This window comes from Silene latifolia, chromosome 11, assembly GCF_048544455.1.
Source record: "Silene latifolia isolate original U9 population chromosome 11, ASM4854445v1, whole genome shotgun sequence".
NCBI classification, from domain to species: domain Eukaryota; kingdom Viridiplantae; phylum Streptophyta; class Magnoliopsida; order Caryophyllales; family Caryophyllaceae; genus Silene; species Silene latifolia.
This window is the reverse complement of record NC_133536.1, coordinates 129,736,542-129,761,664: the sequence shown is the minus strand read 5'-3', so window position 1 is coordinate 129,761,664 and position 25,123 is coordinate 129,736,542. Positions and strand designations below refer to the sequence as shown.

At 37.3% G+C, this 25,123-nt stretch overlaps 1 protein-coding gene and 1 long non-coding RNA gene across 2 annotated transcripts; one reads left to right on the top strand and one right to left on the bottom strand.

The window, feature by feature from the left end:
* Positions 1 to 2,196: 2,196 nt before the first annotated feature.
* Positions 2,197 to 2,838, bottom strand: LOC141613983 (uncharacterized). Its single transcript, XM_074432730.1, has one exon. The coding sequence runs from the start codon at positions 2,836 to 2,838 to the stop codon at positions 2,197 to 2,199; it is 642 nt and encodes a 213-aa protein (XP_074288831.1).
* Positions 2,839 to 3,088: 250 nt separating this feature from the next.
* LOC141615078 (uncharacterized) lies at positions 3,089 to 18,409 on the top strand. The gene is made up of 8 exons (XR_012529604.1): positions 3,089 to 3,292; positions 3,901 to 3,961; positions 4,653 to 4,758; positions 5,235 to 5,350; positions 17,126 to 17,612; positions 17,765 to 17,833; positions 17,983 to 18,039; positions 18,146 to 18,409. It is a non-coding gene; the product is annotated as an uncharacterized LOC141615078 (long non-coding RNA).
* Positions 18,410 to 25,123: the final 6,714 nt, after the last annotated feature.

The following is a 25,123-nucleotide window of genomic DNA, read 5'->3' as shown; positions in this document are numbered from 1 at the left end:
TCCAAATGTGATACCAAAACGCCACAATGACAGCATAAACAATTTGTTCTTCATAAGAGACTTACATCTCCACTTTAAACACCAATCAATGAGTCCAGCAGAAGGCAGGTCCATCTCAAGCCAGCTACACAGTAGAGCCCAACATAGCTTACTATACTGACATTCATAGAGCAAGTGTTGATGAGTCTCGAAATGTGAGTGACAAAAGAAACAAGAACCATCAGTGATGATTCCAAACTTAAGTAGCCTTTCTCTTGTCATGAGTCTCTCTTGAACAACCAACCAACCAATGAAGGAATGCTTTGGTATACTGGTTTGATTCCAAATAAGAGGGCACCACTTTACCTTAGATTGCTGACCACATAACCATTTATTGCCACTAGACACAGAATAAACACCCTTGTTGTCATTTCACTGTCCATTCAGAAAACCAGCTTTCAGAATGTCTCTGACCTGGCAAATTTTACGCCAAGTCCAGCTGGAATTAGCGGTAGGAGTATACTCTTGCCAGTCCTTGCCCTTCATATAGACATGATCAACCCAAAGAATCCACATATGATCTGATTTAGCTGCCAACCACCAAGTATATTTACCAATGACAGCCTGATTCGAAACCCTAGCATTCACAATGTTCAGACCCCCATACCTCTTCTTATTGCAAACCTTATCCCATGAGACAGCAGGGGACTTCAGATACTGATCAGAACCAGACCAGAGATAGTTCCTGCAGATCCCCTCAATCCTAACAATAACAGTGAGAGGAATCACAAAGACTCTAGCCCAAAATGAATGCAGCTGAGTCAAAACAGCCCTAATGAGGACAAGCCTGCCTGCATAGCTAAGTTTCATTGCCCCCCATCCCCTGATTCTTCCAACCACCTTCTCCACAAGTCTGGTGCAATCACCTACAGCCATCCTCTTGTAAGAAATGGGAATACGCAGGTAACAAAAATGGAATGTTCCAACCTTAAAGCCAGATAGCTGTATAATATGGTCCACCTCAGCAGGGGCCATACCATTAAAATATATCTCAGATTTCTCATTGTTCATAGCTAAATCAGAGGCAGCAGAGAATGTGGCAAAAATTCTAAGAATAATAGTAATTGAATCCCTATCACCTCTGCAAAACATCAGCAAATCATCTGCAAAGCATAAATGGGTCAGCTGCAAAGGCTTGCATAATGGATGATAATTAAAATCCATTCTACTGGTGATATCAGTGAGGACCCTACTCAAACACTCCATTCCAATAGTAAATAAGAGGGGTGACATAGGGTCACCTTGTCTAATCCCTCTTTTCCCTTGAAAGTACCCAAAAGTAGACCCATTAAGAGAAATGGTGAACCATGGAGTAGATACACATTCCATAATCCACTTAACCATCTTGTCAGGGAATTTCAAAGCTTGCAACATCTGCTCAATAAACTTCCACTCCACAGAATTATATACCTTTTTCAAATCCACTTTCATAATGCTTCTAGGGGAGCAGGCTGTTCTCTTGTAAAGTCTTACCAGGTCATGGCAAATTAATATGTTATCCACAATGTCCCTACCCTTAATAAACGCACTCTGAGTTTCAGAAATGACAGTAGGTAGCACAGCAGCAATCCTGTTGCATATTACTTTGGAGATAATCTTGTAGACCACATTGCAGCAAGCAATGGGTCTAAAATCAGCAACAGTCTCGGGTCTAGCTTTCTTTGGGATGAGAGTAAGAGTAGTAGTGTTGATCTGCTTTAACAATTTACCAGAAACAAAGAATTCTTGCACAGCATCAACCACATCATTACCAATAATATCCTTAGCATCTTTGAAAAATTGGGAAGTGTACCCATCAGGTCCAGGGGCCTAATTAGCAGGTATAGTTTGCAAGGCATCATGAATCTCCTGGGCAGTTACCTCCTTAATTAGATCCACACATTGTTCCTCAGTGACCACTCTGCCTTTATGAACAGTAGGAAAATGAACAGCTTTGACAGGCTTACTAGTGCCCAACAACTCTTTATAGTAGCTGACAAAGGCATTCTCAATATCCTCAGTTTGATGGCATTGTTGTCCATTCATATCTTTAATACTCAAAATTTTATTCTACAGTCTCATGGCCTTGATAATACTGTGAAAATAATTAGTATTATCATCACCTTCAGTCATCCATTGAACTTTTGCTTTCTGACTTAGAAAACTCTTTCTAGCCTCCTACAACAATTTAAAACTCTCACAGGTAGCAGTCTCCTCAGCTTGAACCTCAAGGTTTAAAGGATCATCATGGAGCTTCCTTTGCATAGAGAACATATGCATTTGAGCCACTTGAGCAGATCTCTTAATATTGGCAAATACACTCCCATTGAGCCTTTTTAGAGGCAATTTTAACCATTTGAGATACTTGACAAGTTGAAACATCTTATAACCCTCCACTTCAGAATCCCAAATCTCCTGGACAGTGTGCAAGAAATCAGGGTCCTTACCCCACATGTTGAAATATTTGAAATTACCTTTCCTTCTGATATCATGAGGAGCCAACAAAATAGTGCAGGGGCAATGATCAAAAAGGCCCTCAGGATGGAACATAATGTTGACATCCGGAAACTGCAAAAGCCACTCATCATTACTCATCACCCTATCAATTCTACTGAACACCATACTACCTGGGTCATGCTTGTTATTCCAAGTGACATAAGCCCCCTGTGCAGGAACATCCACTAGACCACACTTAGCCACACACTTCTGGAAATCCCTGATCTCATAATTAGTAACCTCAGACCCCAATCTTTCATTGAGAGATAACACATTATTAAAATCCCTCATGACCACCCAAGAACCATTAACCAACGTATTCATTATCACTACTACAATTTTAGGCTAAGAGGACGCCCCTTAGAGTACGGTTGGAGACAAGACCGTCTTATATCAGCCAAATAATATGGCGCCATATGTAATCACATCAACAAGACGGTTAATAACTAGACCCGTCCTCGTTGTAAATGTAACATGGACGGTTGATTAATAGAAGCGTCCTCGATGTAATGTACAGGACGGTTATTTACTAGAGCCGTCTTATTCTTTAATAGTGATAATCAAATTCTCGCGTATTCCCTCTTATTGCTCGTTTGTCTTCCCATTTTATTCAAACACAATCTACCCTAGCATATAACCACCATCACCGCTTTTCGTTACCACCGTCACCTAGCATAACGCTACCACCATCGCGCCTCGCCAACCACCGCCACCACACTCTCCTTCATCATCGCCTACCGCAACACCGATAATCGCCTTTTTTCATCTCCTTACCGAGGTATTGTGTGTTCATATATTATTTCATACAAATTGATTTCATTAAATTGAACAATCATATCAATTCTTCATAGAATACATATTGCTGTTATCCCCAATCCCCTTAATCTGCTCCTGCATATGTGTGAATTTGTTGATCTTGCTTTATTTATCAAGCTTTCTAACTATGCGCTGTTTTGAAAGACGGTTTTATTGTAAGATTATCATGTGATGGACCCTTATAATGGAAAAGTGTTGGATCATTTCAATTTCAATATAATCTGGGAATGTCTACTGTTTTCTTTGCGGGTCGTCTCATTGAACAAAATTATTGCAAACCCAGTAAACCCGATGATGATTAGTTCTTGTTTCCACTAAAAAAAATTTACTTCTTTTGCTGTTTTCGGCTGATCAGTATTAAACACATTTTTTTCGTTTACTTCGTATTTCACACTGTCAACGTATACAATTTTTCAGCAATCTACATCAATTCCTCTATCTCCTTTTGTTTTTGGCTGATCAGTACGTGTGTGCTTATACTGAAACATTAAAAAATGAGATATTTAGACTTGTGAAAGCATCTGAAAATAATGATTTTTTGAGTACGCTTAATATCTGTTGATGAAACAGGTGGATGACAAATATCAGTATTCATGTGAGAACAAGGATCTTCAAGTACAAGAATGGATATGTAACGATCCATCAACAGGCTTCTGGCAAATTAATCCTAGTGATGAGTTTCGATCTGGTGGGCCGCTTAAGCGGAATATGACCTCTCATGTTGGACCAACAAACCTTGCTGCAAGCACCAGAATATTATTTTTGTGTGTTGAACTTGTTCAGTGTTAATAGCTTGGTATCCTACGAATAATTCAATCTTTGTGATCAAGATGGATGTTTCGCTTTCAGATGTTCATCAGTACTCATTATGTCAGGGAAGACATGTTGGTGAAATTCGTGGATGGTGAGCCGTGAAAAAGGGTTTTCGGCCCAGTTTTCATGTACTTAAGCGGTCTGCCTGAGGGATTTGATTGGAATTGGTTGTGGGCGAATGCTAAAGAGCCGGTTAATATATCTTCTCTCGATTTTTTGGCTTTCTAAGGCACCGGTATTTTAGTATGGAGCAATTGTTTTTTTAATTATACAATACTGACAACGATAATGCTGCAGTTGGTTACTGAAAGTCTGAAACAGAAAGCTGGCTTTACTCTTTTCCTGCTTCAGAAGATTTTCCAACATCGGATCAACGGGGAAATCTCTCTGGTAGATTACGGGTTTACGATAGGTTGGTACAATGGATAATTACTATATCCTTGTTGTTTTTCTCAAAATTATGTTCTAAACAAAAAAAAGTTGCCTTTGTTAACCTGAAAGTCTAATAGTTCCGATATTGTGCAGTTACTCTGATAAAGATTATACTCCAGCTGACGGTGCATATGTGCGGCTAGCTTCCTTAACTGAAGTAAATTAATGACAATTACAAAGCAAGTTAATTACAATTAAGGAACCTGAGCTTAAAATGTCCTCGTTGTGTTGAGGAAGCATAGTAGCTAAAGTTAATGCTTAGTTATCGTAGACCTTATATTAGTTTCTCTACTCGAATCTCATCCATTGTGGTCGTTTACCAGAAACACAGTGCAAGACATGATACTAGTTATTAAATCTTATGATTGTCAACAATTCTGTGAGTTTAAAAGACAGCAGCCCTATATTGTAGTAGTATATAGTAGAACTGAATCAATGAGGAAGGTATCAATATCTAAAAAGCTTCATAAGTCGTTACTAAGTCGCACTGATTAAAAGACAGCAGTCCCACTTGACTCCATGTTTTAAACTAAATTATTTATAACTCCATACTCAACATATAATGATTTGTTCATATCACTTGTTATTTGGCAGTGGTGTTTATTCATTTAACCAGTTGATTCACGAGCTGCCTGTAGACACTAATACATCAAGTGTAGTTTATTCTTCTAGAGGGGAAGATGATGGATACACTTCGCCTGCGTCTCCTAAATCTCGAAGTTCAAATGAGAATGGGACCAACACTTTGATGGAACATGATAAGCAGTTGACAATGGTTGGGTATTCGTGTTCATGGATTGTCTTTCCTATAAATCTTTTTTATTGATTGCCTTTTTGTTGGACCATATAGCTTATATGTTTATGTTTTGATGATGTCAAGGTGCCTTACATGTTTTATACTTGTTGCGTGTAATTGTTTGTTAAGTGTTTTAGCATTAACTTATTACGAGCAACCAAGAAGATTGTGATGTACACATGAGAAGTTCAAGTCCTTGTTTAAAGATCAAACAATTCGAAGGTTCGTTCAAGCATTATGTGAAGACGGAATTCTTCTAGAAGATTAATCAAGCTTGGATGATGATGTAGCCTATACTCGAAGATCTCCCTGAAGATTAGAATAGTATAGGTGATTATCTCGTAGTGGTAATCAAGAATGAGTTTCTTAATTAGTGAAGTTATAGCTTTGCAGCTATAACATTACTAGTAAAAGAGCTCAATGTTATAGCTCTTCTACTATAACATTGAAATGCTGAGTTTTTATACACGACTTTTAAATGGTTCGAAAATTGTTTTACAATTTCTTAAAGACTATTTTATATGTTTTAATGAAAGTATTTATTTTGTAAAGCCCGGTTTAGTGAGGAGTCCGGTTTTATGGTTGGCGTTAATTGATAGCTTTTGGGTCGACTTATGAGTTGGACTCTACTATCAATTAGGGTTTCCATCTAGCCTCTCTTAAAACCTAAATTCTAATTATATAACAAGATTAGGGTTTGCATGGATTCACGAGCCCATGAGCCGTGTTATGCCGTGTTGCCTAAGAGATTAGGTAAAGATTTTATTCTATAAAATAATCTTTACATATCTTGTATATCTTACTTATATATTTGTTTATGGTAAAAGATTTTCTTGTTTTAGGAAATCTTATCATAATCTTAGAATTTATAGTAAAGATAATATTAGAAAGATTATATTCTATCTTTTAGAATATTCTTTATTATCTTCTATGGCTTTTAGGTAAGAGATAATAAGAAGATATAATTTATAATTATATCTTATTATTCGGCTATTAGGGTTTCCTTGAAACCGTGTAGCTCTCCTTCTCTTTGCCTATAAATACTTTGTCATTTGCAACATCTAAAATAGAGACCTTAAGCATAAAATTGTTTTTCATAATTTAAAGAGCAAACCGTGTGTTTTTAACGAAAACCGATTTGCTAATTTCGAAAGGTCGTGTCTTTACAAAAACTCGCATACTTGTTCTTCATTATCGTTATAAGATAATAGTGCTATAATTGATTGCTTACTTGTTCATTAACGTGAACTATTAGAAGAATCATTAGTGCTTTCTTATTAGCGTAAGTTAGTCACTCGAGTATTTAACGGTACTCATTGAGTTACAGCTAGAGTTAGTTGTACGAGTTGGGTTAGTAAATTTGTAATCCGGAGAAAGGTACTAAATTTATTAATCGAGAATAGTGGACGTAGGTTTCGACTTGTGAAACTGAACCACTTCAAAAATCCGTGTGTCTCTCTTTCTTTCGTTTATTTGCTTTGTTTTTAATTCGTTAATTAGTTAATTAGTTAAAGTTTAATCAATAAACTTTAAATAATTAATTATACATACATAATCGAAAAAGCTTTCATAAAGTTTTAAATCCTCAATTCACCCCCCCTCTTGAGTATTTTGGATCAATAGACTCTTCAATTGGTATCAGAGCCTCGTGCTCTTGATTGCCTAACCGCAAAGAGGCTGATCTATCTTGTTTTTCATTTATCTTATTGTTTTATATTCCGCTGCCTATCACGTGATAAATGGATTCCAAATATCTCAAGTGTCCCGTCTTTGATGGGAAGAATTATGGATTATGGAAAAACATGATGACTCACTATGTGAAAGGACACGATTGGGAGTCTTTGGAGGATTATTCAAAACGGACCGCATAAAATTCTTGTGGCATCCGAGGAAGGCACTACCTATGAAAAGAAAGAAGAGGACTATGTCGAGGTCGACTACAAGAAAGCCGAGAAGAACTCCAAAGCAATAAGTCTTCTGCAAAACGGAATGACTTCCACTGAGTTTGATCGGTTCTCTTCTTGTTCCACGGCCAAGGAGATATGGGATGGGCTCGAATTAGCTTATGAAGGTACTTCCATTGTTAGGAAGCACCGAATTGATTTGCTTATGCAAAAATACGAGCTATTCATTATGGAGCCTAATGAGTCCTTAGATAGCATGTCTGCAAGATTTTCGAGCATTATAAACGAACTGAAAAACCTAGGTAGGAAATTCATGATCGAGGACATTGCTAGAAAGGTTCTTAGGAGCCTTACTAAAAAGTGGCGTGCTAAGGTCACCGCAATGGAGGAATCACGAGATCTTGAAAACCTATCCTATCAAGAACTCATAGGTGCTCTCATGGCCCATGAAATTACTCTTAACAAAGATGACGACCCAACCAAGCCGAAATAAGAGTATGGCCTTAAAAAGTGAAGAAGTGGACTCTGAATTAGAGGATGAAACTGTTCTGTTTGCACGCCGTTTCAAAAACAAAATATTTCGAAACAAACAAACAAAATCATCCTTTAACAACAACAACAACAAGTCATTCAACAAAAAGGTTAATGACTCAAAGTCATCTTTCGCAAATAGAGGTTGCTTCGGATGTGGAGAATCGGTCATATGATCAAAGATTGTCCAACATGGGAGAAGATAAAGGACAAGACGAAACGTGAGAAGACAAAGAGAGAATTCAAGCAAGTTATGATGGCTTCGTGTTGGGGAGACCTTGAATCAGAAGATGACGAGGAATCTGAAGACGACGAAGTGGCTAACCTTTGTCTGAGCAGTGTTAGTCTTGACCTAATCTCCGACAGTGATGATGAAAGCACAACCTCTCACTCAAACTATTGTTTTCTTGGAGAATCGGACGAAGATGACGATGAAGAGGTAAGTTACCTTGAGCTTAAAAAACGTGTTAAGAAATTGTCTAAAAGTGCCCTAATTGAATTCTTTGAACAATCTCTTGATAAGTGCCATGAACAGGATTTGGAATTGAAAGATCTAAAGGAACAGATTCTCGATATTGCGGAAGAGAATCATAATCTCAAGACTAAAGCTAAGAAGTTGAAATCTAAAGTTACAAAATGAGAAAGCTACAACATTAGATTCTACTATGGCTGAAAAGAAGGAATTAGAGTCCAAAGTTATAGCTAATGAAGCTATAACTTCCGACCTAAAGCTTAAAATCAAGCACCTTCAAGCCAAAGTTATAGCTAATGAAGCTATAACTTTAGAACTTAGAAAAGTCAGAGAACTTTTGGAAGCTAAGGTCACTTCTAATGAAGAAGTAATCTTGGATCAAAAGAAAGAGATAGATTCCCTTTCAAAGCAATTAAAAGAATCTAAGACCGATATGATCAATGTTAAGAAACACCACACCGATGTTGTGTTCATTCTTAACAAACGATTCCAAGACTTTCGTGACAACTTTAAAAAGGACAATGATGTAGATCACACGAAATGTCAAGAGGAAATTAAAACCCTAAAAGACCTTCTTCTACACGCTAGAAAGGTGCATGACAAATGGGAAGGTAGCACGAAAGTCCTGAACTTCCTAACCGAACAATCTGACAATAATATGAAGATGGGGTTAGGACATGAGTGCTATAGCCGTAGAGATCACTCTAAATGCAAATCAACACCTTCGGATTTTGATTTTAGAAAAAGGAAGTATCTTTGATCTTCCCGAATATTTGATTTGCAATTATTGTGGTCATACGGGTCATATCCAAATCAATTGTGTCAAAAAGGCTCACGATTTACGAAAGAATGCCGAACATGCCAAAACTGTGACACATTGACGAGGATAAGGAAACTCCCACTGACGAACCTAACGAAGAAAGGAACAATAAATTCCGTTGGTTCTATGACATGGCCTTTGACTACTCTAAGAAACCTAGCACCTCACAAAGCCCTTGCAAATCTAAACCTAGTAAACCTATTCACAAGGCATCTAGTCAAGAGAGACCTAGAGAAGTTCCGAGACCTAGAGAAGTTCCGAGACCTAGAGAAAACCCTAACCCTAGAAATCCTCCCAAGATAAATAAACCTAAAGTTAGAAAGACGGTGATTAGAAGTATTTGGGTTCGAAAGGATCTAATATTTAGAGTAACTAATCATAAGGGACCCAACTTAGCTTGGGTACCTAAAAATTGTATCTAATCCTTTCTGCAGGAAGAAGTGAAAGAAAACAACCAATGGTATCTTGACAGTGGATGTTCAAGACACATGATCGGAGACAAAAATCTGTTTCTTTCACTCAAGCCTTTCAACGGAGGAAAAGTGACGTTCGGGGATAATAAAAAGGGAAAAGTAATAGGAGTTGGCAAAATCGGAATCTCCAAATCTCACGCAATAAGTGACGTTTATCTTGTAGATGGTCTAAAACACAACTTGCTAAGCATATCTCAACTATGCGACAAAGGTAACAAAGTAGTCTTTCATACTGATAGTTGTCGCATTATTATTGAAGGAACTAGCAATGTCATTCTTGAAGGCCACCGTAAAAGGAACGTGTATATGGTAGATTTAAATGCTGTGCCTACTAACTCTTTTTCGTGTATGAAAGTTACTCTTGATGATCCTTGTTTATGGCATAAGCGTTTTGGTCACATTAGCTCTCTAACCTTGAACAAGCTCAAGAAATGGGACTTGGTAGAAGGGTTACCTAAGATCAAGTTTGACCAAGAAAAGATGTGTGACACATGTGCAAGATGTAAACAAGTACGATCATCGTTCAAGCCAAAAAGAGTAGTAAGCACAGAACAAGCCTTGGAATTAGTACACATGGATTTATGTGGACCTATGAAGGTAAGAAGTAGAGGAGGATCAAGGTACGTCTTTGTTCTTGTAGACGACTACTCAAGGTATGTATGGCCTATCTTTCTTCATTCAAAAGATGAAACTTTTGATGAATTTGATTGTCTTATGAAACGTGTTCAAAATAAATATAAGACTAATCTAGTATCTATTCGTACTGATCATGGCACCGAATTTGATAATCAAACCTTTATAGAATATTGTAGAGTTAATGGTGTAGGACATAACTTTTCCGCACCAAGAACTCCGCAACAAAACGGTGTCGTTGAACGTATGAATAGAACTTTAGAAGATATGGCACGTACAATGCTTCTGTGTAGTGGTTTACCTCGTAACTTTTGGGCTGAAGCCATTAGTACTTCTTGCTACATCCATAATCGTGCTATGATCCGACCTATCCTTAAGAAAACCCCATATGAACTCCTTAGAGGTCGAAAACCTAATATCTCCCATCTTCGTTGTTTTGGGAGTAAATGTTTTGTACATAATAACGGTAAAAACCGTTTAAGTAAGTTCGACCCTAGGAGTGATGAGGCGGTTTTTATAGGATACTCAGATCATAGCAAGGCTTATAAAGTATTCAATAAGAGAACTCTCTGTATTGAAGAAAGTGTCCATGTTATCTTTGATGAAGATAACATGTTCGATAAGCCTTTACAGGATGAGGAAGAAGACTTGGATGAACCCGACTTCCGTCTCTCAAGAGATGATCCCCGTTTGGAATTAGAGGATAACGAAATTGAGGGAATAAATGATGAACTCGATCGTTCCTCAAAAGACAAAAAGGAGAAGGATAAAGTTATAGTTGATGATACTATAACATCCACTCAAAATAAGAACTCCCAAACCAATGTTATAGATGATGTTATCAGTAATGTGAATCCAAATCAAGGTGTAGAGTCCGAGGTTATAATCGACTCAAACACAACACCCGAATTGGATTCAGGGGGAACTTCCCCTAATTCCGATCCAAATGAAGTCGGGACAAGCTCAAATAACGATGATGAACCAAGCACTTCAACGAAGTGGAAATACAAGAATTCACACCCCATGGACAATATTCTTGGGAATATTAAGAAGGGTGTTCAAACAAGACGTTCTTTGAACAATTTCTGCTCTTTCTACTCTTTCCTATCCATGATCGAACCAAAGAACATCAATGAAGCTCTTGCCGAATCAGATTGGATTATAGCTATGCAAGAAGAGCTACAACAGTTCGAAAGAAACAAGGTTTGGCATTTAGTTCCTAGACCAAGAGATCGAACAGTCATTGGAACTCGATGGGTCTTCAGAACAAATTGGATGATGCCGGGTCATTGTCGAAACAAGGCAAGATTGGTGGTCCAAGGATATAATCAACAAGAAGGAATAGATTATGACGAGACTTTCGCACCTGTTGCTCGTCTTGAAGCTATTAGACTTCTGATAGCATTTGCCGCACACAAAGGGATGAAGCTATTCCAGATGGACGTCAAGACGGCATTCTTGAATGGATATTTGCAAGAGGAAGTCTTCGTTGAACAACCCCCTGGTTTTAAGAATATCAAATTTGAGGATCACGTATTCAAATTAGACAAAGCCCTATACGGATTGAAGCAAGCACCTAGGGCTTGGTACGACAGATTATCCAAATTTCTACTTGACAGTGGATTCAGTAGAGGATCCGTCGACAAAACCCTATTTCTGAAAACTGAGGATTCTGACCTTTTGGTTGTTCAAATATACGTCGATGATATCATCTTTGGATCAACCAACCGACGCCTATGCAAATACTTTTCTGAGTTGATGACTTCCGAGTTCGAGATGAGTATGATGGGAGAATTAAAATTCTTCCTAGGTCTGCAAATACAACAAACAGATGAAGGCATTAAAATCCATCAACAGAAATACATCAAAGAGTTGATTCGGAAATTCGGGATGGAAAATTCACACGCTATGCCTACTCCAATGGTCGAGAACAAGAAATTGACATTGAATGAAACCGGTAAATCAGTTGATGAAACTACTTACCGTGGGATGATTGGGTCACTGTTATATTTGACCGCAAGTAGACCGGATATCATGTTTAGCGTATGCGTTTGCGCGAGATATCAATCGTCTCCCAAAGAATCGCATATGACGGCCGTAAAACGGATTTTACGTTATTTAATTGGAACGGCCAACTTATATCTATGGTATCCTATGGAATGCAATTTTGACCTAGTTTCGGCTATTCGATGCCGACTACGCGGGATGTTCTCTAGACAGAAAAAGCACGTCGGGTGTCGCCACTTTTATCGGACCATGTATCATCACGTGGGGTTCAAGAAACAAAATTCGGTTGCTCTCTCAATCATTGAAGCCGAATATATTGCTGCAGGACTAGTATGTACTCAACTTTTATGGCTTAAGCAACAATTACGTGATTATGGTGTTGATGTAGGATGTATTCCTATTTTATGTGATAATACTAGCGCGATAATTATTTCTAAAAATCCCGCACAACATTCACGTACCAAACATATGAAATAAGACACCATTTTATACGAGACCATGTTGAGAAGGGGAATATAAAACTTGAATTTTGTAGTACTGAAAAACAATGGGCTGACATTTTGACAAAATCATTAGCTAGAGAACGATTTGAGACTTTACGGTTGGAAATTGGTTTAATCAGTGGTACCTAAGCTTCTATATATGTTTAATCTTTTTATGACTGACTAGTTAAGTTAAGATTGTATGACTGTGTCCGTATATTGCGTTGCATGAATAAATGCGTTTATAGAAATATTATTTTCATAAGATTCTTTTTGCTATTTAGAATTTAATTAATGTCCAAACTTATTCTCTCAATAAACAAACACACCATATTTTCTTGTATTTTTCCAAAAATCAAAAGAAAATCTCACAAAATCAGCTCACAATACTCGGCTCAATGATTCCTATTTCAACTCAATTTCCTAAATCTCATCCTATTACTCTCCTATTCCTAACTAACCACACTTACCATAAAATATCTACACTTGTTAACCCTAGAACACCTACACCTATATCTACCCTTCCCTTGACCGTCCACCCATCCCACTTGCCTACCTCTTTCCTCCCTCAAATATTTACCATCATTACTTATCTTCCTCTTTACTCCAACAATCACCATCATCCCTTTTTCAAACCATCTCCATCATCATGAACTCATCCCATGCAAAAACCACTCGTTCCTCAACCCGTATCAACCAAAACCGTCCCCCTCCTCACCAAACATCACCCCTACCACCACATACTCCTCACTCCATGAATTGTCCTTCACCTCAACCCAACCAAAACTCGCCCCTGTTTCGTAGTCGGGACGAATCGGTCTCCGAAGGAAAAAGACGCCGTCTTTTCAAAGGTAAAAATAAGGTTGTAGTTGATAATGGTGAAGCTGGTGTGGAGGAACCCGAGGTGATGGTTCGGAATGGTGTTACTCGCGCTCTGTTCAAAGATGCTTCGAAAGCCGCGACGAAGGAAGGATTGAATCGTGTTCGGCTTACACACGATGAAAGCATCTTGGTAAATCGAGTTTTGAGGTATTCTATTCATGGTGGTCGGTATTATCCGAAGTCTTGGTTGGTTAGTGTACCCGCTCTTTCCTTCTTTATCAATTTTCTTGATTTTCAAGGTTGGAGTCACATAAGTCAGTTTTCGGGTCCTGTATACCCGGTTGAAGTGGTACAGTTCTTTGCTAGTGTGTCGATTAAAAAGGGAGTGTTGCATGCGGTTGTTAACGGTGTCGATGTTACCGTCTCTGTTTTGGATTTTTGCTCTGCTTTTTCGGTTCCTAATGAAGGGATTGAATTAAATCCGAGTCTTGAATGGTCTAATGTTGGGAGTGAAAAGGAATCTTTGGTAAAACAATATTTTGAGGAGATGACGGAGGGTGTCAATATCGTGGTTCGTCCTCTTTCGGCCAAAATTAAATTTTTCTTGAATTTTTTGTGGAACACTATAGTGCCGAGAAGAGGGGGCCGTGATAAGGTGTCAAGTTATGAGGCAATTATGGTTTATTCTTGGTTAGAGGGTCAAAAGGTAAATTTAGCAAGTGTTGTTTTGCACCGTATTCTTCAAACTGGTCTTACGGTGACAAAGGATAAGTTGAGCACCACGATTGATTTGCCTTACGGTATGTGGATCTCTCGGTTGTTGGAAATTAAGCAAGTAATAGGGCCCGATTATGGTGTTAGTGCTAGAGATTGTATGTGTGACAAATTAATCAAGTTAATGGGTCTGTTCTTTGATGGACCCGAATTGCAACTTGTGAAAGATGTTGAAAATGTTCCCGTGGATTCGGGTTTAGGAGTCATTGAATCGAAATTGGAAGGATTTATGAATGGGTTAATGCAGAAATTTGAGGAGCATTCGGCTAGCTTGGCCACGGCACTGTCACGAGTTGGACCATCTCGGTCTTTAGACTCGGAATTAGATGCTAGTCGGGTGTACTCATGGATGGAGGGTGTGGATAAGAGATTGGCGGGTTTTGAAAGGGAGCTAAAGGCTATCCGTGGGGAAGTGTTCCCACATGGTGATCGTCTCACCTTCCTTACTAGTCAGGGTGGTGCGTTGGTGATGCACGGGAAAGCGATGGCGGGAGATCAAGCTCTTACGTTGGAAGCTACAAAGGCCCTTTCCTTAAAGGTCCTTAATTTTGAGAGGAGCATTGGGACTCTTTCACAGTTGGTTAGGAGTTCTTTCGACCGTCTGGATGCTTTGGAGCACCGTACCCGACCCGACTACGTAAACCCATATAAGACACGCAACATCTGATTCCTCACGTCCTACCATCATTAGCCTTTAATTTCATTAGCTTCTTTGTTTGTGGTGTGTTAATCAAACTATCATTCGGCCCATTTTGGCTTACATTTGTGGTTATGGCCCAAGTGTTCTATTAAACATGTGATCATTCGGCCCATTTGGCTTTAGACATGTTTAACTCTTAGTTTGGATGTTTATTATCTTTTGGATGCTTTTAGTCTTGCATGTTATCTTATTTTCTTATGACGTTTTTATCTCTTGTCTCGTCTTATATTATTCTAGTCATTTTTGATTTGTTCTTAACTTTTCGATGATGTCAAGAGGGGGAAAGAACGTCTATGGTAAGCATCTACCTAAGCTTGCTCCTTGTCAAGACCAATTGTCTCTTAAAGTCCTTAAAGCTTTGATATTTGGATATAATTGTTTGATCTTGCGTTACTCTTTATTATCAAGATAATGGTATTATATTAAGGGGGAACTTGTTCATTAGTCACAATTTTAGGAGACTTGCCATCATCAAAAAGGGGGAATTTGTTGGACCATATAGCTTATATGTTTATGTTTTGATGATGTCAAGGTGCCTTACATGTTTTATACTTGTTGCGTGTAATTGTTTGTTAAGTGTTTTAGCATTAACTTATTACGAGCAACCAAGAAGATTGTGATGTACACATGAGAAGTTCAAGTCCTTGTTTAAAGATCAAACAATTCGAAGGTTCGTTCAAGCATTATGTGAAGACGGAATTCTTCTAGAAGATTAATCAAGCTTGGATGATGATGTAGCCTATACTCGAAGATCTCCCTGAAGATTAGAATAGTATAGGTGATTATCTCGTAGTGGTAATCAAGAATGAGTTTCTTAATTAGTAAAGTTATAGCTTTGCGGCTATAACATTACTAGTAAAAGAGCTCAATGTTATAGCTCTTCTACTATAACATTGAAATGTTGAGTTTTTATACACGACTTTTAAATGGTTCGAAAATTGTTTTACAATTTCTTAAAGACTATTTTATATGTTTTAATGAAAGTATTTATTTTGTAAAGCCCGGTTTAGTGAGGAGTCCGGTTTTATGGTTGGCGTTAATTGATAGCTTTTGGGTCGACTTATGAGTTGGACTCTACTATCAATTAGGGTTTCCATCTAGCCTCTCTTAAAACCTAAATTCTAATTATATAACAAGATTAGGGTTTGCATGGATTCACGAGCCCATGAGCCGTGTTATGCCGTGTTGCCTAAGAGATTAGGTAAAGATTTTATTCTATAAAATAATCTTTACATATCTTGTATATCTTACTTATATATTTGTTTATGGTAAAAGATTTTCTTGTTTTAGGAAATCTTATCATAATCTTAGAATTTATAGTAAAGATAATATTAGAAAGATTATATTCTATCTTTTAGAATATTCTTTATTATCTTCTATGGCTTTTAGGTAAGAGATAATAAGAAGATATAATTTATAATTATATCTTATTATTCGAACTATTAGGGTTTCCTTGAAACCGTGTAGCTCTCCTTCTCTTTGCCTATAAATACTTTGTCATTTGCAACATCTAAAATAGAGACCTTAAGCATAAAATTGTTTTTCATAATTTAAAGAGCAAACCGTGTGTTTTTAACGAAAACCGATTTGCTAATTTCGAAAGGTCGTGTCTTTACAAAAACTCGCATACTTGTTCTTCATTATCGTTATAAGATAATAGTGCTATAATTGATTGCTTACTTGTTCATTAACGTGAACTATTAGAAGAATCATTAGTGCTTTCTTATTAGCGTAAGTTAGTCACTCGAGTATTTAACGGTACTCATTGAGTTACAGCTAGAGTTAGTTGTACGAGTTGGGTTAGTAAATTTGTAATCCGGAGAAAGGTACTAAATTTATTAATCGAGAATAGTGGACGTAGGTTTCGACTTGTGAAACTGAACCACTTCAAAAATCCGTGTGTCTCTCTTTCTTTCGTTTATTTGCTTTGTTTTTAATTCGTTAATTAGTTAATTAGTTAAAGTTTAATCAATAAACTTTAAATAATTAATTATACATACATAATCGAAAAAGCTTTCATAAAGTTTTAAATCCTCAATTCACCCCCCCCTCTTGAGTATTTTGGATCAATAGACTCTTCACTTTTGCTTCTTTCATTTTCTTTTATTAATGTGGAATAGCTTGTCTCCTATTCAGTTCCCTTGGGGTCTTCAGCCTCCAAGAAAATTGCAAAGCTTAAGGGAACACTTTGTTCATCGTGCTATGGATCGTAGGCGAGGAGTTATAGAGGCTTCTACTTTGCATTTCTCTTAAATAATTATTATTTGTCAAGTTAATGTTCATGTATAACTTAGAAAACATTGCTTTATGCAGCAGAAATTTCATTTTTTTCTTGTCTCTCTTAGAATCTTCATCTTGGTACTGAAATTTTCATTGAAGCAATGTTGAATGCGGTGCACAATGTGGCCCATTTTCTTCCTTGGCCTTCAGAAGCTTTCGACATTCTGTCAGGATGGGCTTTTCCTTCTCAAAGCTATCCTGATCACATGACTTGTGAGTCTGTTAAGATAGTTCCTACAACTGTACTGGGAGAGAGTTAGGCTGCACCGATTGAGAGGAAGATTACTTATCATCCATTGAATACAAATGCTCGAACGTGTCAAGATGTCATAACGGAGCTTGGGTAAGATTGATTTTTGATGATGCTCATATCTAAAGCACATGAATTAGGCGTTTCTCGTTCTATTTTGCTAGTTTTTTCTAGTTAGATGCATTCCAAGCTAATAGAGTGCTTTGAAATGTGTACTTAATTTGCTAATTGTTCAAACCATTCAGGTATCCTTATGAAGCTATTCATGTGGTTACAGGTGATGGTTATATTCTTATTCTTGAAAGAAACCCTAGGTATTGATTTATGTTTATTGGTTGCTCAGCTTTTATCATGTTCAATTTTTTTCCCCATTATCCTCTTTTTTTGTGGATAAAAGGATTGGCTGGCAAGGTTGTTATAATGAATGTCACCATTTTGATTGCTGAAATCCATGTTTCTTCAGACGTGATTCAAGGAAGGCAGTTTATTTGCACCATGGAGTAACGAATACTTCCATGGGGTGAGGCTTCTTTTCTTATCTAGTGTTTGATTATATTAGACGTGTTGATATGTAAATAATTATAATTGTGTTTTTTGGTTACTTTGTATGTAGTTCATGATTAAAGCCCCAAAGACTTCGGTTGAGCAAATTAATGAGGTGCGGTCAATTTGGGCTAAATATGCATTGGAGTTTAAGGCGCAAGTATTTGATGGCAGCGTGTAAAGTATTTAGGCTCAACTAATGTAATTGTGTTAAAAAAATCAATTCTTGATAGTTTGTATTTTGGAGGTTCAAACCTTATTCCGTTTTGTTTGCTTGGATTTAGAGTATAAATGTAAGAATTTTTGAAATGTAGCCGGATATAATATTTAAGCTATACAACTTTTGTTCTATAGCGTATGAATGAAAAAATTTCCATTTCAAAAATCTAGTTGTTAAAGAGCATGGATGCGCGCCAAATTTTGCGGGAAATATTCATAAATTCGCGCTAATTTCATTTCAAAAAAATTGTGTTGAGAGGCGCAACCGTCCTCTTTGTAAATGAAAAGAAGACGGTTCAAATCTACAACCGTCCTCTTTTTAAAAATAAAAGAGGACGGTTTGACTTCACTCTAACCGTCCTCTTAGGCAACGAGGACGGGTGAATTAAGGACGGTTGTTTTAAGATTTAAGGACGGTTTTGAACCGTCCTCTTTGTTTGTTTTTGTAGTAGTGTATAGACAAGGAATTCCATAATGACAATCTCTCATTTACCCTGTTAAATCCATATACCATAGAGAGACACCAAACAATGCCAGTCTGTAATGAAGTAACCTTGGGATGAATGACCTGAGGTTCAATAGCAAGGATATCAACACTAAAGATAGCAAGATCCCAAATTACCCAAATCCTACCACCATCATGAGCAGAATTATTATGAGCTAACTTCCAATTATTTCCAAGCCCTTCATGGACCTTATTGATAGAACCAGTTTTAACTCTAGTTTCTAACAACCCACATAACCCTACTTTATTAGTATGCAGGAACCATTTAATATCAGCCTATTTATTCATACTATTCATACCCCTAACATTCCAGAACCCTATACTACGCATTTTCAATAGCTATAGGTGGATCCTCCATTCCCCTACTCAGGGCTTTCGTGTAGTGAATAGATTGTTCCAATACCTCCATGTAAGTTTTGCTCCCACTACCACTCACACCCCCTTGCCTAGTCATTTTAGTAATAATTCTGGCAGGGGTAAAGGAGTTAAAGATAGTAGGAATGGGAGTAATCAGGCCTTCAAAGCCCCCACTAAAAATTCTAGTTGAACCAGTCATGGGCTGACCAGTGAGTGTATGAAATTTGACGATATATATGCATATGACTAATCGAGACATACCGTGTGTTAGAAATGTATACATATAACATACATGAGCTGGGAGTTATTTGTGGGATTATAAATTGGAACTCTGGGTTTGACCTTGTGCTTGACCTTTTGGGAAAGGCTTGTAGGGTGAAATTATATCCATAGAATTATGACTATATGTGATTTGATTACGGATTTGCAATAAGTAAGATAAAGTGTTGAACCTGAAACATAGTCATTTGTGGAATTTTGTAATGAGCATATGAGAGCACCCTATGAGGTTTGACAGTTGAACTTTGGGGCGAAGTTCTCTATTAAGAGGAGTGAATATAATAATTCGAAAATTAAGGAAAGAAAGAGTACGACACGTGAGGAAGTAATGAGAATTGAGCAAAGAACCTTGGAATAAGTACGATAAAAATGTGTGATTAATAAGAGTGATAATGACAATAAGAATCTTGACGGACTTTATGATAGAGTAAAATGGCGAGAGAGTACATGAGAAACGGTAATGAGACTTGAGAAAAGATTAAGGAATAATTGTGAGAAGAGAAAGTGAGGCGAACTTCGGGGATCAAGTTCATTTTAAGGAGGCAAGATTATTGTAATACCTGAATATTTTAGGACCCACAAAGGAACCTCGGGATGCGTGAGAGGACCCTCAGGCTTGATGAGTCTACTCGGGAGTGATGTATGACGATAGAGTGGACCGAGTATAACCTATGCTAGACTTAGTGGAGTTATTATAATGTCCGCCTATAGAAGGGTCATCTTAAAACTGTTATAACATGAGATCTAAACATGGTATTGATGTGATTCCAATTGGAGGTGATAGCTTATTCTCTTATGATTCCAACAGAAGGTCACACGCCCAAAATAACCAAGAAACGAGTGATATATGACTGTTTTACGAAAACTGGTCATTACTAAGAACTGCGTTGCACTCGGCCGAGTGGACTCGGCACGGGATCGAGTGAGTGAGACTCGACCAAGTGGACTCGTCATTCGATCGAGTGGCGCTTAATCAGAACACGGGATTAGGAAATAATATCCCCTTATCCTCATTCATTATATCTTCTTTCTTCTCACTCCAAATGCTCTCCCTTCTATTCAAAACCTTCACAAACACTCTTACATGGAATTTAAGCTTAATTTCATGGATTGTTCATCTTTTTCCTTTCTCCCTCAACATTTGTAAGTTAAGATCTACCCTTCTTTAATTAGTTTACACCCTAACTTTTGGGGGTTTTGTGTTGAGTAATTAATTAATAATTAGTATAAGTAATATGGGTAATTAGTGGGTAGTAATAAGGGGTTTTGTAGTTTATAATAGTGTAGGATATATTTATGATAGTATTACATGATTTGTTTAGGATTAAGACTGTGTTGCCAGACGGAATCATGTGCGATTCGAGTTGCTTGTGAAGAATGCTAAAAGGTAGGTTTATCCTAATCAATTTCAATATTTTTGTGTGTATATATTTGTGTGTCTTGCATCATCATTTTTATGTATGAGTCGATTGGGATAACATGTTGGTATTTGAGGAAGTTTTATCCATGATATGTTGGGATTGAGTTCATAATGAGTCATATAATTGGTGTTGTGTTGCATTTTCCATATATGGTCATTGTTGTGTTGTGTTGGAGATCATTGGTGGTGTTAATTGGTTATTAAGGAGACGTAAGACGGTTGGGAGACCGTCTTACGCTTGAGTCGCCTCCTGGAGCTTTCCACTCCAAGAGGGATGTGCACATTAATGGCTTGAGTTATAGAGGGACTCGTATGGTTAAGACACGAAGTCTGGCAGAGGATTTTGTTGGCTTTCGGACCCGGTACATCTGGGCGTGTCCCGGTACCTATTTCTGGTTCTTCGTATGTTTGGGTGTGTCCCGATACGAGTGTGGTTGGCGGTATGTCAGGGTGTGTCCTGGTACTGTGGTGGTTGTGGGTACGTCTGGGCGTGTCGGTACCGGAGTGGTTGTTGTTTGGTAGCGTCTCATTCATGTTTTGGTCATGTTGCATACTCACACACATTGAGTTGAGTAACTCTGTATTCATTTATTGAAACTGACGTTTGTGTGTCTGTGTAATTGTCACATATTTCCGGGGTGGCCTGTGTCGATCCATATGATATTTCCGATCATATAGGGAGCAGGTTGAGTACATGTTTTACTTGTTGATGTGATCGGAATTTGGGCCGCGCCTTGGACTCGGAGTCGAGTAGCATAGCATAGATGACATAGATGGTATTCGACTTGTAATTTTATAATTCACCTTGTTAAATTGTTTACATTTATGTAATCACCAAACTTGTTTTTTATTTAATGAAGTTTCTTAATTATAATTCTAATTTCATTGCCTCGGAAAACCGGGATGGCAACATTTCCCAATTAACTTGGCCGGGTAAGAAGGGGGTGTTACAAAAATTTAATAAAAATAACTGTTGTTGTTGAAGGAGGAGTCGTGCGTGGCTGGGGCAGGGTCTGGCTTGGTGAGGGTGAGAACAGTAGTGAATACCAAATCGATAAGGATCTGAGTAAAGAAGGGTGAGTCTGAGCGACGGTGATTGTCGGTGAGGGAAATCCGTCAGATGTTGACGCGAGTGGGGGTCGATGGTGCGGTTTCGAGTTTGCTTGGGGTTAGTAGAGATGCGAAGTTATTTGTTTTAGGGTATGAGTGGAGGATAATAACCATCAAGTATACGGGGCTATAGTGTTATACTGTGTTATAGTAGTAGTTGTATTGAATCGGTTGTAAATTTGTAGTAGAACCGCCGCAAGGTTATTTAGCGGGGTTTTATATAGAACCATTGTCAAAATCTCTTTGCAAAAGCAACATTAGTTAACATCTGTTTTGAATAAAGCCGCCATAAAAGCTTTATAATGGCGGTTTTTAAATAAAACCGCCACAAAAAGTCTACTTTATCGCGTCGGTTTTATATTAAAACCGTCAGAAATAGCTTCTTAACTAATTGCTACGTCGTTTCCTATTAGAACCGCCACGGTAACACCGACGTAATATGGATTTTTTCTACTAGTGATTACAAACTGATGAATAAGCATGACTCGTATATCATCAAGTGTTGTATCCTTCACTTTGCTAATCAGATCAAAATCTCCCCTTAAAACCCCATTATTCGAACCTTCTCCTACCTCCATTTGATCAAACTTTCTTTTTCCCAAAATGGTTTCGTTGATGGGATGTATTGTTTGGTTGGATGCCATTGAAATTCAAGAATTGAAGAACGAGTCTTATACTCGTTTCTTACATTTCTTACCTACCTTTGAAGACAAATAAGATTAATGAAGATAAATAACATGAAGATCGAAGGTTTTTATTTTGTATTTATACAAACTCATGGAAATTTTAACAAATTACCATGAGTTTGAGGGGGGATGTTAGAGGAATTGGGGTTTAGAGTATTGTGGTTAATTATATATACAATCTATGTATTCTAATGAGAATCACAACAACATTAATACAATTTTCTTGCAGCCTATTTGGCAACATGGACTTCATTCTAAAAGTTTTATTTGGCCCAAATACATCGTTTGGGAAACACCAGAAATTTTGATTTGGATTTCACTAATATCCAGCCAAATTCTAAGCCATACGAAATCGGCCCATTTCAAATGACACCTCTTGATATGTCATTCAAAAATCCACACAACTTTCACTCTCCTCTTACGAGTCACCTCTATTCACCATGGCAGCTTCCATGGGAATCAAATTGAGTGAAAACAAGTCTAATAATTGATAGGGTTTTTATTGCACAATTTATCAACGATTCTGATCTTTACTGAGTTGTATTAAGTTGAATTTTCTTTTAAACTATTAATTGTTTCAATTTTATTTCTAGAGTTTATTCAATCAACAGTATGATCGATTAATTATTGTTGTCCTTTGTTACTGTTGTCCTTGAATGTGCGTCTTAGTGATCGATTTTGGTTGTTTTACTTGCTTAATTTGTTGTTTCTCAAAGTCCAAAATCATATACTTCTTCAATATGCTCAATTTTTGACGGTTTTCTGCTAATAATCTTCAGGAATTAAAGTGTCTGAATATGGTGTTAACTATTTGTTGTTATTTACTAATTGCTCAATTTGTTATACTTATCGTTTGGTTTTATCTAACTGTGGTTTTACGTTCTTTACTCACTTCTTTGTCTACTCCATTATAATATAATATTAATATTATGTTGTTGATGGTGATAATTTTTCATTTTTGAGTATAGAGTAAAATGTTTGTCAAAAGTAGTTCACGAGTTTCAAGGAAATGGGCTAGGATAAAGGAAGAGGATAACGATATGGAGTTTATCATGCTAGTAGTGAGTTTTATCATTGTTATAGTTGGGGTAGTAAATCAACAAAGGTATAAATCAGAGAGTTGGCTTGGAATGAACAAGAACAAGCTCAAAAAAGAGCTATGTAGTTAGATACGTTAAGAAATAAAACGAAATGTCAAGAACAATTGCGCTTTGATAGAAGATGTTTTGAAAATTACTTCAAGTTTTAAGGTCAAGGAGTGGATTATGACTTCCCGGAATGTCATGGATAAGGAGGTTGTTGCTTTTTTCCTTCATAGTGTAGCTCATAATTTGAAAAATATAACCATCCAAGCGCTCTTTACTCGATCTGGTAAAACTATGAGTCGCCAATTTCATGTCGTTCTTCGAGTAGTGTTAAGGATTAGGAAGTATTACATTAAAGAAACTTATTCTATCACTAGTGTTGTTCGTGACTAAAAATGAAAATCGTTCGAGGGTGTGGTTGGGCACTAGATGGTACCCATATAGATATGACGGTCCCTCTCGAGGATCGATCAAGGTATCGCAATAGAAGAGGATTCAACACTATAAATGTGTTAGCTACATGTGATTCAAAACTTTGCTTTACCTATGTTCAACCCGATTGTGAAGGTTTCGCTTCTGATCCTCGCATTCTTAGAGATGCCCTTCAAAGACATCTCTATCGTCCAGAAGTACCAAAGAATAAATATTTACCTTGTTGATCTGGGGGGTACCAATGGTGAGGGTTTTTTGGCTCTGTACAGAGGTACTAGGTACCACTTGAATTTATGGTGACGGAACAAACCCACAAATTCTAATGAGCTTTTTAACTTGGTACACTCATCAGCTCGCAACACAATTGAAAGAGCTTTTTATTCTAAGTTGATTTTCCGGACACTTTTTCTAATCCATGTTTTTTATAGAAGATAAGTGAAAAACGAAAACAAGTTTCAGCCTCTACGCAAGCCAAGAAAAGAGGCTATATTGTTTGTGTTGGAGTAGATGTCCTCCACAATAGTGCGTCTACATTATAAATCTCGTAAAAGGAATGTCAGGGATTTATTTTATACTTGCCAGTTGATCAACGCATATCGGTAACGCTCGGCTGACTAGAGTTTGACGTTACTGTCGTTTGACGGTGGTGTTCAACTGGTCCCTTTCGGTCACACCTATAGGATGGAGCCCCAATGGAAAAGTTAATTATTTGTATAAGATACAATTTAATTAGCTCCTAGAATAATTTAACTAAGAGTTAGTCGAGTGAGTTTGAGTTTTGAGACAAGTTTTGAACACGGGCATGTAAATTTATTATTCAATTATACGATAATTGACTAATAAATTTTATATCTTATATAAATATGATTAAATAAGATGATATTTAGTAGTTAAAGGTTAACTGACTAAATAGTTGAGGTAAGTGTATATATTGTGAGGTGGAGGTAATTAGATGATAATATTTACAA